The 18199-nt window shown below is 39.1% G+C and overlaps 2 protein-coding genes across 11 annotated transcripts in view; both read left to right on the top strand.

Moving 5' to 3' along the window:
- nav1b (neuron navigator 1b) overlaps positions 1 to 3325 on the top strand; it is a 53158-nt gene extending 49833 nt beyond the window's left edge. For both annotated transcript variants that reach the window (XM_083938904.1, XM_083938903.1), the window contains exons 22-28: positions 218 to 453; positions 571 to 725; positions 813 to 884; positions 1211 to 1407; positions 1562 to 1680; positions 1815 to 2012; positions 2850 to 3325. In XM_083938904.1, the coding sequence (XP_083795030.1) occupies positions 218 to 453; positions 571 to 725; positions 813 to 884; positions 1211 to 1407; positions 1562 to 1680; positions 1815 to 2012; positions 2850 to 2933 (1061 nt within the window). In that variant the 3' untranslated portion in view covers positions 2934 to 3325. The remainder of the gene's footprint in view (positions 1 to 217; positions 454 to 570; positions 726 to 812; positions 885 to 1210; positions 1408 to 1561; positions 1681 to 1814; positions 2013 to 2849) is intronic.
- Positions 3326 to 6630: 3305 nt separating this feature from the next.
- Positions 6631 to 17165, top strand: LOC310966148 (myosin-binding protein H-like). Of its 9 annotated transcripts, none has more exons than XM_083939979.1 (18): positions 6631 to 6947; positions 7505 to 7561; positions 7714 to 7767; positions 7870 to 7923; positions 8030 to 8086; positions 8196 to 8249; positions 8472 to 8513; positions 8698 to 8757; positions 8936 to 9070; positions 9725 to 9892; positions 12793 to 12881; positions 12965 to 13160; positions 13277 to 13416; positions 13497 to 13659; positions 14273 to 14409; positions 15784 to 15970; positions 16106 to 16159; positions 16867 to 17165. In XM_083939979.1, exons 1-17 carry the CDS (start codon positions 6680 to 6682, stop codon positions 16135 to 16137), a joined length of 1893 nt encoding a protein of 630 aa, XP_083796105.1. In that variant the 5' UTR covers positions 6631 to 6679; the 3' UTR covers positions 16138 to 16159; positions 16867 to 17165. The 9 variants fall into 9 exon arrangements, with proteins under 9 accessions (XP_083796105.1, XP_083796104.1, XP_083796103.1 ...); XM_083939978.1 differs by having other exon boundaries at positions 8454 to 8513; positions 13500 to 13659; XM_083939977.1 differs by having other exon boundaries at positions 8454 to 8513.
- Positions 17166 to 18199: the final 1034 nt, after the last annotated feature.

Below are 18199 nucleotides of genomic sequence, written 5' to 3'. Positions count from 1 at the left end.
AGAACATGCAAGGTGTTAAGCATGTTTTTTTCAACATCATCACCCAAACTCTTCCTGTTTGTAATTTATATATTGTCTTCTTAACAAGCGCTTACATATCAGGTATCAAACTACAGTTTATCACCATTTTTAACTCCTACTGGGTGAATAGCAGATAGTCATCAGTTTATTGCTTATTAAAGCACAGTCCATTCTGACTTTTCCTCACTTTGTTTAGGTTTGAAGGAGAAGGGTGTGGACAGCCTGGTATTCGAAACCCTCATTCCCAAACCCATGATGCAACACTACATCAGTCTGCTGCTCAAACACCGCCGTCTCATTCTGTCTGGGCCAAGCGGGACGGGTAAGAGCTACCTCGCTTCTCGGCTGGCTGAGTACCTGGTGGACCGCAGCGCTCGTGAAGTCACCGACGGCATCGTGGTCACTTTCAATATGCACCGGCAGTCATGCAAGGTGATGAAAAGTGATGTCCTGTATTAAAGTGGTATGCCAACGCCAGATTATTTGCTGTGTCATGTTGTCAGCTTCCTTTCATCACTGTCTCTTTGTCTTTCACCTTTCTCTCCTCAGGATCTGCAACTTTATCTTTCCAACCTGGCCAATCAAATCGATCGGGAAACCAGTATGTCAGAAATCCCGCTGGTCGTTATTCTGGATGATATTCACGGGCCTGCTTCCATCAGTGAGCTTGTCAATGGTGCTCTAACCTGCAAATATCACAAATGGTACGCTCCACACACACAAACTGAAACTTGCTGCAAGAATATTTCTGTGATCATTTAATGTAACTTAACATTGTTCCTCTTCCTTAGTCCTTACATTATTGGAACAAGCAATCAGCCAGTGAAGATGATAGCGAACCACGGCCTCCATCTCAGCTTCAGGTTGGTTAAAAGAACAGTTTGCTATCTTTTTTGTTCTCCTGCTGTGTAGTATTGTGTTTTCTGGCAGAATTTGTCCTGATAATACTGAAGTTAGATTTGAAGCTCACTGTGGAGTAACTAGTCACCACAATAATAAAAATGGTCATGGTCAAATGATCAGTTGATGCAGCATTTTTTTAACACAGTTTGATTTTGCACAATCTAATGTTTAGGTGGATAAGAGGGATAATGCATAATTAATCCCATATGTGGCTTACAACTGACTTACACATTCACTGGTCTGTATTTTGAGATGAATTGTTGACATGTGTTTTCCATCACCTTAGGATGGTGACCTTCTCCAACAATGTGGAGCCAGCCAACGGCTTCCTGATGCGCTACTTGCGCAGGAAGTTGATGGAGTCGGAGGATGAGAGAAGCTTGACCAATGAGGACCTGATCAGGGTATTGGACTGGGTGCCCAAACTGTGGTATCATCTGCACGCCTTCCTGGAGAAGCACAGCACGTCAGACTTCCTCATTGGTATGAACACACACAATTTTATCAGGACAGGGCATGACTTCAGGGCTAAAGAATTTTTATTTTGTGGGGAATACTGAGAACTGCATGTATTAGTGTGAATTATGATAAATTATGTGTCCTTAGTGTTCTTCTTTCTCCTCCCATGTCTTCTCAGGCCCTTGCTTTTTCCTGTCCTGTCCAGTGACAGTTGATGAGTTTCGATCATGGTTCATTGACCTTTGGAACCACTCTATTATTCCGTATCTGCAAGAAGGGGCCAAGGACGGCATAAAGGTAAGAAATCAGCCAACAAATTTAGAAAATGGTCTCCAGCTAGCTTTAGATTCTTCCTCAGTGCTGGTGGCTTCCCCTTTCACAGGAAATGTTGCGCTCTAATTTTACCGTTCTGGAATGTTGTGACACTACAGGTCCACGGCCAGAAGGCAGTATGGGAGGACCCAGTGGAGTGGGTGAGGGGCACCCTGCCTTGGCCCTCTGCCCAGCAGGACCAGGCAAAGCTGTTCCACCTGCCTCCCCCCAGCATCGGCTCTGGCAGCCCAGGTCAGTACTGTGAAGAGAGGCCTCACAAGGAGACTCCACCCAGCTCCATGGAATCTGATCCACTGGTAAGAAAGCATGACGTGATATTTTCTATCAGAATGATCTGCTTTGTTAAAGTCCCCCTCCACTCAAAATATGTTTATGTCCCCTGAAATGTCAGATATTGACTACACTGACTTGTATCTATGCAAAGTTTGTCACTAGAGAGGTGTTTTCCATTCCTCTGAGATTCAAACGTACGCCGGGTGAGATAGATTTGGTACGTCACAAATTCAAAAAGGCATTTGCTGTCTATTCTGTATGTTCCCCAATCACTTGCGCTGTGTCAGCCACACAAGTTACTAAGCTAACAAACAAGATACTAACTACACTTTCACATTCTGATACATCTGCCGATATTGGTGAACAACAGACTCTTCTGAGTCTGAAGGCTCAAACTTATAAGGCTAGGGCGACCCTTTGCTGTGGGGGATCCCTTCTCTGACACTCACTGCTCTAATAAAAAGGAAATTAAAAATAATCTTAAACATGTGTGGCTTAATCTCTCTGATTCCTCTAACAAAGAAATGAGTCCAGCAACTACTGATTGAGTCTGTAAATCATGGAGGTTCATGGCTGTCTCACACTGCTCTCTCACCAGTCAACGAGCAACAGTGGTGGCCCTCAATGAAGGAGAAAGAGTAGATGTGGGAAAGTCATGTTAAAGGTGCTTTACCCCGAAATATTGAACACAAGTGGGCTGGGATTTCCTCCAAAAGGCTCTCGATTTTAAACTAAATCTTAATCATATTGGAGAATTATTACATACTCTTAAAACATATCTGGAGGGGGACTCTAAATACTTGAATACTGAAATGGATCCTTTAGTGTCACTGATTTCTTAACTCTCTTTTTTGTTATAGATGGCAATGCTTTTGAAACTTCAAGAGGCTGCCAATTACATTGAATCCCCAGACAAAGAAGACCCTAGCCTGCCTAAACTTTGAACACAAAGCTTACACTTAACATTTAGCACTTCAATGTTTATGTTTTTTGCCCACTGTGATGATGCGGTTCACATTCAGGAAAAAAAAAGATCCCACAGAAAGGGTTGTAGGGAGATTTAAACTGTCATTCCCACGGTATGTTAAAACTATAACTAGGTGATAACACATGATTTCGTTACATATAGTATTTTCAAAAGACTGTTGACAAGTATTAAATTAAATGTTATGTTATATTAACTTTTAATATTAATTTAGTGTATATTTAACTTCAGTTCAAACCCTTTATCACCATGTCAGCACTTTTATATTGGTGCTAATAGATCATCAAGAATCATCTCATTACTTACACTTCAGGTGATTTCTGCAGAAGTAAGCTTGCATCATGTGATATGGAGTGCTTGTCATCTGGAGCTATTCTTAATTATGGAGTGACTCATATTTGAAAAAGAGTATGACAGCATAACATATGCTACTATTCACTGCAAAGTTCTTTGGTACATATCTAGTGTATAAGTCTTTCAAGGCCAAATCTTATACATATGCAATCCTGAACTTTACAACCTGAGCAGGTGAAACATATAAAATGCCTTAAGAACAAAGACGTCAAGGTCACCTCAACTTCAGCAGAATATACTGGTGCTTGCATTATTATCATCCCAGTTAAGACAGTCAGGAATCAGCTATATCTTCAACTCCCTACAATATTTATTTCAATGAATCATATAAATTATATACTATTGTAAGATCATTTATCAGCATATGCTTTCACATATTTATACATCTTCTTTATCATTTTTATAGCGTATAAGTTGAAATATTTAACTTGCTGTCATACTCTTTTGCATAAAACAAAACCTATTTATTAGTTTGTTGCTGCACATCTTTTAAGAAGTTAATTCAGTTTTATGAACAAGTGTCACCAATGTTGCCATATATATCAGGTATAAAATACGTATTACACAGGGATCATATTACATAAACACCCTCTTTAACAGATTGAGAAATGCTATTTGAATCAAATTCAGATTTTTTTGTTGTATAACATTTATCTAGGAAAGAGTGCATTTGTTTCATATATTGCCGCCCACATGCAGAGTAATTACTGTATATACAGTATAATGCACAGAAAATGAGGCTACATCACAGTCATTTTATCTATATTAGTTGGTGCAAATATCTAGTATACAGAACCAAATACTGTACTTTAATCATGCATATTGACTGTCAGGTTAGTGGTTTAAGTTTAAATATGAATGTATAGAAAACACTTAAACAACCATTAAACAGTATCAATGGTCTAGTAGGTGCTTTTAAAGGAAGCCTTGTCACAAAGATCCAGTGCAAAATACTAACAATGTCTGTGTAGAGTGACTTCAAAGCTACCTATCATTTGCAAAACTTCAAACCGAATAAAAAAAAAAAATCTCATCCTCATGCTCTTTATCATCCTTTAGGTACGTTTGGTGCTCTTTAACAAACTGTTTTAGTGTTGAATAATGATCACATAGACATTCAGGGTAGGTTAGCAAAGAGTTTTGTGTATTACAGTGAACTGTTAAACACTAAATTAATGTGAAATAGATCTGAAAGATTATTTTTAGGATGTGTTGTTTAAGAAGTGTTGGAAACATAACATAGAGACAGTGAAGTCATGTGAGACATTGTATGGTGTGCGCCCATATTGATGTTGTGCGGCATTCATATTTTGAGAACACTTTGGGTACACGACACAGTAACAAAGTGATCTCTGGCAGTATTGAGTAAAAAGCAAAAGATTTAAACACTTTAAGGTTCTTTGTGGAGATTTTTGTAATGGAGTAAATGGCAAAAGTGGTTGTGCAAGTAGTGTCGAAAACTTTCACCTGTTCATCCCAATCTGTCATTGTTAAGGTGCTCAGACTAATCTTCACATTGTACATAAATCCTGTAAATGAATGTCAGACCACTTTAATGACAGCTTGTTAAGAAAGTTCAACATTTTAAATTTTATCTGAGCTTTTTGCTTTGTTTTTGCACTGTTTGCATAAGGCTGATAATACAACTTCAAGCTAATCCACAGCTCTGATTGGTCACTTACAAACTAAAAAAAAAAAGAAGAATGAATTAAAGACATCAAAGAGTAAAAAGATGCCAAATAGCCAGTGACTCACATTGGTCACATGCTGATTGAGAATAATGTCAGTTATTGTAAATATTTCAGGTATAAGACAGTATTACCAACCCTGGTCTGTTTCTACAGGTAAACTAAAGCCATCAGCTCTAGCTTCTCATCTCATTCACTGGTTGTTGTGCCTGTTGCTCTGTTGTAGCTGTGATTTGTGTTTGCTTATAGTGTATCAGGACTACGCAGCAACTTCTACTTGGCAATCAGCAAATGTCTGATCCTCACAAGCAAACGCAGTGTGTTTTCATCCGGCCTGTCTTTGAGTTCTTAATTTAGACCAAATTGCACCACAGGAGAAGAGTGAAAGCTTGTTTTAGCCGTTGGTACTGAGCCTTAGAGAGAGGAGGATGTTTGGTATTGCATTGAGAATAGGGTTCATATATGTAGTTAAAGAAATTGAGCAATTTGGAAGTGTTTTGTGTGTGTTGTCCTTATGAATGGCAACAAAAGTGTCATAACTGGACTTGTAAATGGCCAAATGACAATAAACAAACAAAAAAAAGTTGAAAATCTGAGTATGAGCCTGAAATAGTTGGCAAGAATCAGCACTTCAGTGTTTGCATATTTAATTTTATGTAGAATGAAACCAGATAAAGAGAATAACCTGATCTGTTAGGCCAATACAGGTTGCTGAATAGTCATATTTTGCAAAGCTTGTTGTGAACTAAACTAATAATTAAAAAAAATGTTATGCGGTATCTAATGTCACTGACGTGCAAATGTTAAGGGTTTCTAAGTGTTGTAAATGCATGTAAACTTGCTGTGTCATGAGGAAAAAATACAATGTATTGTTTAGGAAAAGCATTCTAGATAATGTTTTCCTTTTTAATACTCAAAATATTTGATATTTCTTTTCTTTTCTTTTTTCTAAAGAATCCTTTGTAAAACTTAATTTCTCTATTTTGTACAGGACATCATTGTAAAGATTGTAAATAGGTCAGCATTCTGAATGCGGCAACAATCATTAAGGGAGGGGAAGCTAAAAAAACATCCTTGAGAGAAAGGTATATTTCTTTGGGTCCAATACACGGAAAAGGCATGTTTCTGAAGGCTTTCATCCACCTGTCACTGGTTGTTGAAATCAATAAAATACATGTTATATTTATTCTGGTGCTTATTGTGACAGTTTCACTGTTGACCTGTTGATAAGTATAACAATACTATGGTATTACATTTGCTTTAAGTTATCATGAACGCCCTATAAATGTTATAAGTAAACATAGGCCTATACCTATAAAATGTCAAATACATTTTTGAGTACCATAAATCATGATTACATTTCAAGCTTACATTTAATAACTCATGATTGTATTATATATATATATGCCTTCCTTTTAATTTATTTCGGCTACAGTTTATGTAATGGAGAAGCTAATCATGCACAGTGAGCTTAATGAGTGAGACAAACAGACATGGAGGTCTGACTCAGACATGGTGCTCAGTATCTATTACATGTAATTCATTGGTGGGCGGTGCTTGTCTTTGCTGGGCTCTATATAAGCTTGACACCTCCGTGAGAATGACGGCATTGGATCCAGTTTTAAGGACTTAACACAGTTGGGAATAAGCTGCTACCGCCAACATGCCGTCCAAGCCTGCCCCAATCAAAAAGGCGGCTAAGAAAGAACCAGCCAAAAAGGAAGAGAAGGCTCCAGAGCCGGCCCCTGAGCCTGCTCCTGTAGAGGCCGCTCCTGCCGAGCCCGCTCCGGCCGAGCCCGCCCCGGCTGAAGCCGCCCCAGCCCCCGCTGAAGGCGAAGCTGCACCTGCTGAGGCGACCCCTGCCGAGGGAGAGGCCCCTGCTGCCCCACCAGCTGAGGAGCCCAAACCCCCCACTCCTCCACCCGCAGATGGTAATGTACTGAGCGCAGCGGCGCATGAGACATAATTATAAAGCATACAGTCCAATTTCATTTTATTTCACAGGGGATATCCTTGGATCAGTTGTTTATAACCTTTTAACTAAAGCCAAAGTAGTCGGTTCGCCTCATGGTAAGCACGCGGTAATCTGAGCGTGAAGGTGCGGTTGTTAAACAGTTGAAGCTATTGACATAAAAAGGAAAATGCATGGTTACTGCATAAACCGCCTGCTTGGACGACCTTTTCTACAAGTTACTGAAAGTCATATTGGTGCGCTTTTTGCGCTTCAAATGCGCATAGCCTTTCTTCGACAAAACTGTGATGTCAACTTGTAAAGTTGTTGCTTATATGCGCTTTTATACTTCAGTGAAAGCTCCATCTTGACGCCTAACAAGAAAACATGAATAAACCTAAAAATCTAAATCAGTTATTTTAAAAAGGGTCAAGGTGGTGGCACCGGTTTACTGTACTGTATAAGGCATATTTACAACAAACCTATGAAAACGTTTGTTTACCATTTCTAATATTTAACATCTAATATCTACATCAGCTGCTCCCATTGATGACGCTGCTTCTCCAGTTGCTGCAGATCAGCCAGCCGCTGATGGTATGATGCCTTTACAGGAGTGTATCACCCATTTGTGCTCATTTTAACTTTTCCTTTTTTTATTTTCACCTCTTTCATAACAATTTGAAAATGTCACGTGATATTTTCAAAATGTTACGAATCTACTGATATCTTATAACCTCTAATATCAGCTGCTGCGCCCGCTACAGAAGAAACACCAGCTGCTGCTGAAGCCCCTGTTGATGGTAACACATCAGTGTATTAACACAGAGCTTAAGTGTTATTAAAATTTGAACCTCCTACAGTAAAAGATCCCTTCACTAATATCTTCTAACTTCTAATGTCAGCCGCCACTCCCTGCACAGAAGAAACACCAGCTGCCGTTGAGGTCCCTGCTGAGGGTAAAGAAAAGAGTGGAATGACAGACATTGAATTAGATCTTCTACTTTCTACAGTAGAGCTAACCACTGATATCTAATGCTTGTATCTTCTAACTTCTAATATCAGCCACTACTGCTCCTGCTACAGAAGAAACACCAGCTGCTGTTGAGGCCCCTGCTGATGGTAAAACAGACCATCAGTGTATTAACACAGATCTTGTTTAAGTAGTCTGTTAATAAAACTTAACCTTCTAAGATAACTTAAACTAATAACGTCTAACCTCTAATATCAGCCGCCGCTCCCGCTGCAGAAGAAACACCAGCTGCTGCTGAAGCCCCTGCTGATGGTAAAGAAATCACATGAGCCACAACAGATATCTTTATTTAGTTTATTAATTCATTAAACCTTCAACCTCTTTCATTAAAGCCAACAACACTAACTGACTTCTCTCTATGACTATAGTCTGCAGTCTCAACATACATTTACATCTGTTAGAACATGTTCCATCTGCTTAATGCACTAATTATTAATATCTAACATTCAATAATAGCTGGTGCTCCCCCCGCAGAGGAAGGTGCTCCTGCTGCTGACTCTGAAGCACCTGCTGATGGTAAAACAGAGCATGTTCCTGTTCTCTCATCTCTCTTTAATATCATTTCATTTGAGACAAATTGGATAAAAAAGCCTTTTATATTAGCACTGAGAGATACATAACTGGATTTTATTTGATGCTGTGGCAATGCTCTGCTCATTACGCGCTGCCATTAATAATACAAATGCCTATTTAACATCAGCTGAAGCGCCTGCACCAGAAGAGCCTAGACTGCCCACACCTCCACCACCTCCACCCAAAGGTAAAGGTCTATTCAGAAAGGAATTATCAGAGGTATATGATTCTACTTTCTTTCGTCTTCTTTTTCTATTGCAGCGTTTATTTTAAGAACTGCATCATCACCTCTTGTAAACCACAACACATTTCTGCTATTTTGCAAATGCCAGTTTAATAATTGAAGGTTTTTGTGGCATCCGCAGAGCCCACAAGTGTTCCACTGGATCTGTTTGTTGAGGATAAGAATGATACTTCAGTTAGTATCTTCTGGAGCCAGCCAGAGGTCGTCGGACCATCCGGCCTGGATGGTTACACCATTGAGGTCTGCAAGGACGGAAGTAAGTCCCACTCTGCTTTTGACAAGATGTACTGAATACCATTATGTGCAAAAAAGGGGTCAGATTATTAATACACCGAGACAAAAATAACCGCTGACCTTTGAAATGATTTTGAAAGCTTTTATTTCAACAGCTTATTTTAGTTTCTGTAGTTAATATCTACTTTATCTATAATGCTCTCCATACTGTTTGAATGTGTTTTAAATACACGTGGGAACATGTTAAATTGCTGTTTTAATGTGGGTCAGCCATATCTATTGCAGCTGTCCCAGAAGTGTCACTTGCAGAGTTATAACATGAGCTACCTAACTTCTCCCTACAAGGAAAGAGGCATTTCAGGAGCTGCTGTGGTCTTGCTGGAGGTCCTGCTTTTAGACTTAAAGCCTTAAGCTAATATCAGCAGGAGTTCAATGCAGGCTGGATTTAGCAGACAGGGCAGGCAACAGCAATTTCATATCTTATACTATGATAATAATTTGTGTCCAACATAATCACTCCACTTCCATTACAAAGCTTATTAAATCTGTATGAATTTAATCTTTTCCTCTCACACTGCCTGCAGTTTTCACAGCCAGCACACTTCATGATCACAGGCATTATCCTATAATATCAATAAACAACAGCAATTTCATTTTGTATAATCTTCCCATTCAGCTGAGGACTGGAAAGCAGTTAATGAGGATCTGCAGAAGTCCTGCCGCTACGTTATCAAGAACCAGACCACCGGTGACCGTCTGAAGATCCGTGTGGTGGCTTTGAACGCTGGTGGCCGCAGCCCGGCCGCCACCCTCCCTGAGGCTGTCCTGGTGAAGGAGGTTGCTGGTAAGAAGTGTGCAAGACCCATTTCAGCACAGAACATAACCCTACATATAGTAATAAAATAGTGTACCTTTAAGATAAGATGGTGTAAACTATATAGAGCCCTTTTATTAGGGGAAAGGGGAGTTGTAAAGCGAAGGAGTTAGGCTGAAGCAGCTCACCAATGTTTTCTTCTCAGCTGTCCATGTCCCGTTGGCACATACCTGCTGTGCTAAAGGTATAAAACTGTGGCCTTCTCACTCGTTTCCACTCTGACTTTTAACGCTGATTCACCTAACCACAGTGAGATCATGACGCACTTGTTAAGTAGGCAGGTTTTACTGATGCCTTACACCTTACAGTGTTAATCATAAACAGTATATCTCAAGTGGTTTGTGGAAATATGATGATTGGAACCTGATAGCTTTAAAGGAGGAGCTGTGTGTGTTACTCACAAATCATCGTTGTGTGTAATGGAGAGCCAAACAGGGAGGGGCAGCAACTTGATCCCAGCAATATTTCAACGCTCACCCGCATGTTCGCCATAGCAGGTGGTCCGACACATATAGAAACAACTCATGAATGGTTTCCGAAATAAAATGACCACAAATCTTGGAAAAATTGCAGGGATGTCCCTCGCTATTAACTCAGATTTGTCTCTGAGGAAAAGTTGGCATTGCATTGTGATCCCTTGCCAGGATTCATGCTGGGGGGGAGATTGATGGGACAAGTGATCTGACTGCAAGCAGGTGGAGGGTAAATTCCAGTGAGTGGGGGTGGTGGATATGGAGCTAACTTCTCAAGTGACGCCCAAATCTCATTACACTTTCAGTGATTCAGATTGTTTATTTTGAAACATGCCACAGACTTTGCAAGGAGAATGTTCATTAAGCCTGATCCTCTCTGAGTGAAGTGATAAGACACTTAACATGCGGTATGTGTGTTCTAACAGATGCACATTTACCTGACCTCACCTTCTTTTCCTTTTTAACAAAATAATATAATGTCCCAGTTTATGATTACAAATCAGTTCCTTTACTGATTAATTCAATTCAAATGGCTTTATTAGCATGAAAGTTTAAATAACAATGTTGCCAATGCAACAAAAAAACAATTTGTTCAAATATTCGGACAGTGATATATTATAGAATTAATACAATAATAATTTGTCTATATGATTTTAGTGCATTCGGGTGTATTGGGAGTAACTGAAGCTGTGATCCGTGCGTCATAAGGGAGATCTTTATTTAGAATCTAGACAAATGTTGCTGTGCTGGACTTAGCAGGTGGTGCTTCTCACCAAATCACTTTTACAAATGAGCCTCAGCAGGATACTTCTTCTGAGGCTTAAGTGTTATTTCGAACGTCACAGTGACTACAATAACTATCTGTAAGATTTTCTCTTTATAAGGATTCATTGTGGTCTTTACAAGCTAATACACAGTGATGGGACCTGGACTACTGCTGCCTGTGATGTCCTGTAATATTTTTATATTTATAAGGATTTAAATTCCCTACCTGAAGATTTACATCTCTTGCCTTTCCCATTACCTATGTTATCTTAACTTAGTTTGTTACAATATGACAATTGTGCATGTCAGCCCACACATAGGACAATCAATTCGGAAGAACAAAACCTAAATGTTACATTAAAACACAGTTAAAAAGTTGAGGGAGAATTTGTGTATTTCCACTAAGGCTAATGGTGCATTTAAGTATTCCCCAAATGGTCTCATTTCATTTTCTCTGTCCAGAATTGGGAAGCTTTAAGTTGTTCACTACATAGAATATGTGTATTATTTTACTGCTCCAACAACACATTGATAGCTGTTTAACTTGACAACCAAGAGCAAAGGAAACAAATCAAAGTGAGCCATGAAATATTATTGAAAACTGATTTTTCATATTATACCGACATCACATGTATGCAGGACTTTTGCCCTATCTTATAATGTCAAAGAAAGTGAACAATAATTAGTGTAACCGTTCTGTGATTTAGATGCGTTCCAAAATGTAATAGGTTCTTCCTTTGCTCGTGCTATACCCTTCCACCATGTTTCATTAAACCTGAGCCAGCCGTTTTTCCGTACGAATCGAGCCAAAAATATGGTAATAAAATACAATTTATAAGAGCACACAATTATGCAAACATACATATGCATTTACATAAACATACAAGAATACTCTCCTACTTTTTATGTACAACATAACTTAGACTTCTCTTTATTTATTCCTTTGGGATGACTCCTGCAAGGAAATTGAATTTCCAGCAGCTTACAAAAACCACAAGGGAGGTATAAAAAGATACAGTATAAGAAAACCAATAAACTCTTAGCTAAATAAATACAGAAAGTATACAGGTAAAATAAAATTCACAGAAAATTAAATCAGATAAGTCAAATGTAGATAAAATGTACAAGATAAAATATGTATTACTGTATATGACAGAAATGAGCAGCAAGATTAAATTATTGCTCTTAAGTGGTGGATAAAGTTATTGCACAAAAAAAAAAGAAGATAAGTGTCCAGGTATGTAAGAGAGGATTATTAACATAACATAACATAACATATTTAACATCATTATAACCAATGCTGTAACACATCATGCCATTAATGGAAATGAAAGGTATGCACCACAGACTAGACAAATACAGAGCCAAAGGAATAAAGGACTTTAAATAACGTTTTTTTTTACAGCCAGCTAAATCACAAACACCCTGATGGCACCAGTAAAACTCCCTGGCTAAAACAGGCTTAGATCGGCTCAGCAGGTTTATCGGTTTCTTAGAGATTTGTGGGTCACTAAAGAAAAGTCAATCCTTTTGTTTCTCCTTCAGGAGCCTAACAATCCTTTTCAGGCTGTGTCTTTTCGTCACTGATCCTCCATTGATACTATGATAATCATTAGATGTTTTTCTCTTTAGATCGCCCCAAGGTCCGCCTTCCTCGTTATCTAAGGCAGAGATACGTCGCTTACGTTGGAGATAAGATTAACCTGACCATCCCCTTTACAGTAAGCTGAAGATGACAATGTGTAAATGCACGATGGATACAACTACTACAACTCCCCAAACATCACTCTCGTTTTTTTACTAGGGCAAACCCAAACCTGTGGTCACCTGGACAAAGAATGGTCAGCCCCTGGACACAAAGAGGGTGAACATCCGCAGCTCCGACAGAGACAGCATTCTGTTTATCCGTACATCTGAGAGAGAAGACTCCGGAGTTTATGAGATGGGTGTGAAGGTGGAGGATTTCGAGGACAAGGCTTCGCTCATCCTGCAAATTGTTGGTGAGCAAAATGTTGCGCCAAAAAGCGGAAAAAATATGATTTGTGTTTCCAGGATGCGAGGGGGAATAATGTCGAAAATTTGTTTTATTTATTTAAAAAGTGTTGGTTGTTCACAGAGCTGCCCGGGCCTCCTGCCAGTGTGAAGGTCGTGGATACCTGGGGTTTCAACGTTGCTCTGGAGTGGACTGCACCCACTGACAATGGAAACACAGAAATCACAGGTTATACAGTCCAGAAGGCAGACAAAAAGACTGGAGTAAGTTTTCTTGTACATGATTATTATTATTAGGAGGATACAGTACACACAGTAAATCCTGAATCCTCCTTGTATGTCAGCAGGACTGGTTCACTGTAATGGATCATTACCACAGACTGAATGCCACCATCTCTGACCTCATCATGGGCAACACCTACAAGTTCAGAGTGTTTTCTGAAAATAAGTGTGGGATGAGTGAGGATGCTACTGTTGCAAAGGAGGAGGCAAATATCTTGAAGACAGGTAACTTTCTCTTTTATTGTTCCTTGACCAACTGGGAAAGACACTAGACATTCATTCACTACTGTATATTCTATTCCTATTTTCTATCTATATAAGCTCTCATCTTATTGATCTTTTCCCTATGCTTGCTTCTATTGTTTTTGACAGTTTTTTGGTATTATAATCGCTGTTATCTGCTAGTAGACTTTCTCTACTAGACTACTACTACTTGACTTTCACTTTCAAGTTAGGCAAGGAGGTTCATTCTTGACCTTTGGGAGTAGCGTATGCAACTAAATAACCAACAATCAAAAGCCCACTTTCTTTCAGCAGACGCAGAGATGCAGTTGAAAGCTCAGAAAGCTAGAAAGTGGACCTCAAGGTTAAGATTATTTGGTTAAAAGTCTGAGTGAAAGTAATCAAATTGCACTTTCCATTGATATACAGTGGGTCTATTTATTGACAGAGATGTAGATTCAAATCATGCAACAGACCCTTAGATAACACATATTTCTAAGATATGTTGTAGTACCCTAGATGAGAAAATCATCCAAACTAATGGGCTAAAAAAAAAGAAAGACTATTAATACACACACATCTTTACGGTGAAGTCTATTTCTCTTTCACCTTCTAGGTATTGACTACAAGCCTCCTGAGTACAAGGAACGTGACGCTACTGAGGCGCCCAAGTTCACCACCTCTCTGTCTGACAGAGCCACAACCATTGGCTACAATACCAAGTTGCTGTGCTCCGTCAGGGGATCCCCAAAGGTACAGTTACATTTCCACTAGATCCTGAGATGCATAGTTGACCAGACCTTAACTTTATGCAAATTATTGTATCCAGTGTGACGCACCTGGCTGCTAAACCAGGCGATGTAGTTCTAAAATAAAACAAGATTCAGCAGTTGTATTTCTCACCTCAAATGTTCTCAGAAATAGATTTTGGTGGATTGTTTTAGATGAATAACAGAAGGTTTATGAGCATGCTGACATGCTGTTTCCTATTTACGTTGTGTCCCTTTCTCCTCTAATCTAAGAGCTTCGACAAAACATTAGCACCACAACTGATATTTCCCTATAAACAATACCTCTGCCTGGTACATAGTTTGTCTTCAAAGTTTGCTATCACTGGTGATAGCAATGTGCTTTGCTACACCATGTCAAGAGTGTGTGGATGAAGCAATAAATTGTTACATTTGACTAAATTAGTGGCTGGCTCTGCTAACGTCACTACTCCTACTACTACTACCTCACCTCCACAATGTACCACAAGTTAGTCCATTGCCTGGCATATAAACATAAAAAAATGGCCGCCGCTCTGACCATTCTGCTGCGTTGATTTTAATGGAAATGTCCATTCTATTTATTTTATTATTAACAACCATGCTCACTGCTAACACAACAAGAATTCAATACATTTGACAATTCTAATGCATTGGACTGCTTGCTGGGAAGTCACTAAAGGTTTTCACACAAATTTAATGGTGGAATTAATGGAAATAAATGACTCCTCGGAAGGTACAGATGCAGTCTAAAAACATACTGGCATGTTTTTGGAAATGGCAGCAAGCTGTTATTTCTAACTTATATGCATTCACTGTTTGCTAGATTGTGCGGTCAAGCCCGTTGCTCTACTACTCAAACTACTTTTCAGCAGCTTAATAATCATATTGAGGTGGCGAGTGGACACGTATCCTCCATCACTCATCCATCAATGCCTGTCAGTGTGTTTTTTTGGCTCTGAACTGAGAATGTGGAATATCTTCGCCTGGCCTTGTTAGCCCGCGTTCTGAGAATCTAACCTCCTGTTTGAGCTCATAATCCCGCAGGGTTGCCAGCAGGACAGCAGTGTAGACAGTTTTGATGAGAAGGGGGGGCGGGGGGGGGGGGGCATGAGTGTAACAGCTCAGTGGGGAAGCGGGGGTCACATTATGTAACATTCCCCAGGGGGCCTCAACATGTCAGTGCCATTAACACTCACAAACCAGTGTGTGCTGTGTGTGCACTTCAATCAAAAGGTTTTTTTTTCTTGTCAGGTAGCACAAACATAAATAGAAACAACATTGCTGCTTGTTTATTTTTGCTGTGAAGGGAAACATGCAAAAATCCCATTTTGCTCATATGAATCTTTTTATTTTACAGCCCAAAGTTGTATGGATGAAGAACCAGATGATTATTGGAGACGACCCCAAATATAGGCAGTTGTGCGTCCAGGGTATCTGCTCTCTGGAGATCCGTAAGCCTGGTAACTTTGACGGTGGTGTGTACTCCTGCAAAGCCAAGAACGATCTTGGAGAAGCAACTGTCAGCTGCAAGCTTGAGGTCAAACGTAAGTCAAAAAACAAAAAGCTCTTTTTCATCTATTTATTGATGTCAAAATTGTATTTGAAGTTGTTGCATTTGCTTTACCAATATTTGATTTTCATCCTTCTGAAAGTTAATAACTTGTCTTTGTGTTAAACAGACCCGGCAGCCCCAGATGCAGAAAAGAAATAAGTCAACACTCACATTCTCACAGGTCAGAAATGATCAGGAAAAGTAAAAATAACCTTAAAAAATTAACATGGTTATATGGTCGAAACTAATTATTTTTGGTGTAAGTTGTTACTTGTAGTTTAATTGCACAGCGTGGATATTTTTTAAATAAATGAAATTAAAACATAATAGTTAAGCTGGATGCACTGGATAGTTTGAACTATATGAGTTCTGATGTGACATCTGCTTTCTCCATGACTTACTTTCCATACATGGAGGGCACTAAACTTGGAAAAGGTGGCCTCTGCCACTGAAAGGGTCCAAGAGGGTAGTACCCATAAATTAAATCTGTAAGTCTCCTCATGTACTCAGTAAGGTGACTTAATCACATTTCCTTGACTCAGCAGCAGCATCCTTCCCTCAACATTAACACAGTTTGACCATTTTGAGGCTTTAATCAGTGTAATGTTGTAGTTTTAGACAATACTGGATACACAATTGCTGGAACATGTTTATTTAAAAACGTATTACAGAATAGCCATTATTTTCTTCTATTCTTTTAAGTGATTTTGAATCACTGCCGTCTCAACGACTACAGTACAGACTCCTTTTTAACACCTGTTAGTGTTATTTGTTCATCTGTTGCAATCCCAAATTAGGACCAGAAGGAATGAGGCTTTTGCATCATAATGTGTGTGACACTTTTAGCATTTCTAAAACAATTATAAGTTATTTCTTTCTCTTTTACAGGAAGGTGCTGCGTTCCGGGAAGAACATGTGTACATATGGCTGGTGACCACACTACCAAAGAGTTGTTCCCTGTGATCTCTTACCGAGTGTGACCCTGTGTTATGATGAACAATTGCCTTTATCATTCACTACATTATTAAGTCCATATCCATGTCCACAATCAGCTTTTTTCCCAACGATACTGTGAATGGTAACTAAATCATCATCTTGTCAGGTTTACACCAAGACTTTTGCAGCATGGATATACTGTTCTTCATTACATCTACATGTTTATATCAATAAAGAATTTAATTTCTGGTTTCGCTTTTTTCAGTACTGTGTGTTCTGTAAACTGAAATCTTCAGCAGAAGTAATGTAAAGGCTACTATTGTGTATAAAAGGTTAAAAAGACAAAATGATATTGTTCTTAACATAATGACCTTTGCCTATCTGCGCATCAGAAATTAATAAAATTCATTAAAATGGACAAGCTTGCATGTAGTCTTTTTTTTTTTTAAAGGTTATTTTTTGGGGGAGTTTTTCAAGCCTTTATTATAAAGGACAGATAGGAAATGGGGTGAGAGAGGGGGGGGACATGCAGCAAAGGTCAGAGTTGAACCCACGGACGCTGCTTAGAGGACCTTCAGCCTCTTTACATGGGGCAACTGCTCGAACCACTGTTCCACCGGCCGCCCGAGCTTGCATGTAGCTGTATTAAGATTTTGTATTTCATAGTTTTGGTTCATACTGATATTACATATTTGAATAAGGTAGCTGAAAAAAATAAGATTTTAGTAATTCTTTGTTTTGTAAGTCTGTAGTTTCCGGGGGAAACATTTTTTAAATTGGTACTAATTCGGAAAAACACATGCAAAAATGGGAAAAATTGTCCACAGACGAGCAAAAAAAACAATATCTATAACAAATAAAGCTTCCAAGAAGAAGTGAATTGCTAATGAATATTTAGATGGGCCCTTTTAAAAAAATCCTTATATCTCAAACGGTATTTTCATAATAAAAGGTCACCAAGAATTTAGAATAAAATACACAAAACACTGCTTCAGAAACACTGTTCTTGATACTCTGGAGCAGAAAGCTACTGTATCTCCAAATTAATTGAATTACTTTCTCAATCAGCTCCTGAACTTGTGAAGCAGAAAACCAGGGGGAATCTGAAGACGGCAGCTTTTTTCATGTGGCTCATACGACAGCACAGTATGTCAGGACTTCCATAATTACAATACCAGTGTATAATCCGAATCTTGTAGCTATTTGGATTTGGAGTTACTGGCATAGTGATATGGGACAGGATGCCAGAGATATCCTGGTTCCAGAGACACGTGTTCACACGAAA

Source organism: Echiichthys vipera (genome assembly GCF_963691815.1).
Source record: "Echiichthys vipera genome assembly, chromosome: X".
Taxonomy (NCBI): domain Eukaryota; kingdom Metazoa; phylum Chordata; class Actinopteri; order Perciformes; family Trachinidae; genus Echiichthys; species Echiichthys vipera.
The sequence above is the reverse complement of the archived record's forward strand: the minus strand, read 5'-3'. Positions and strand labels throughout refer to the sequence as shown.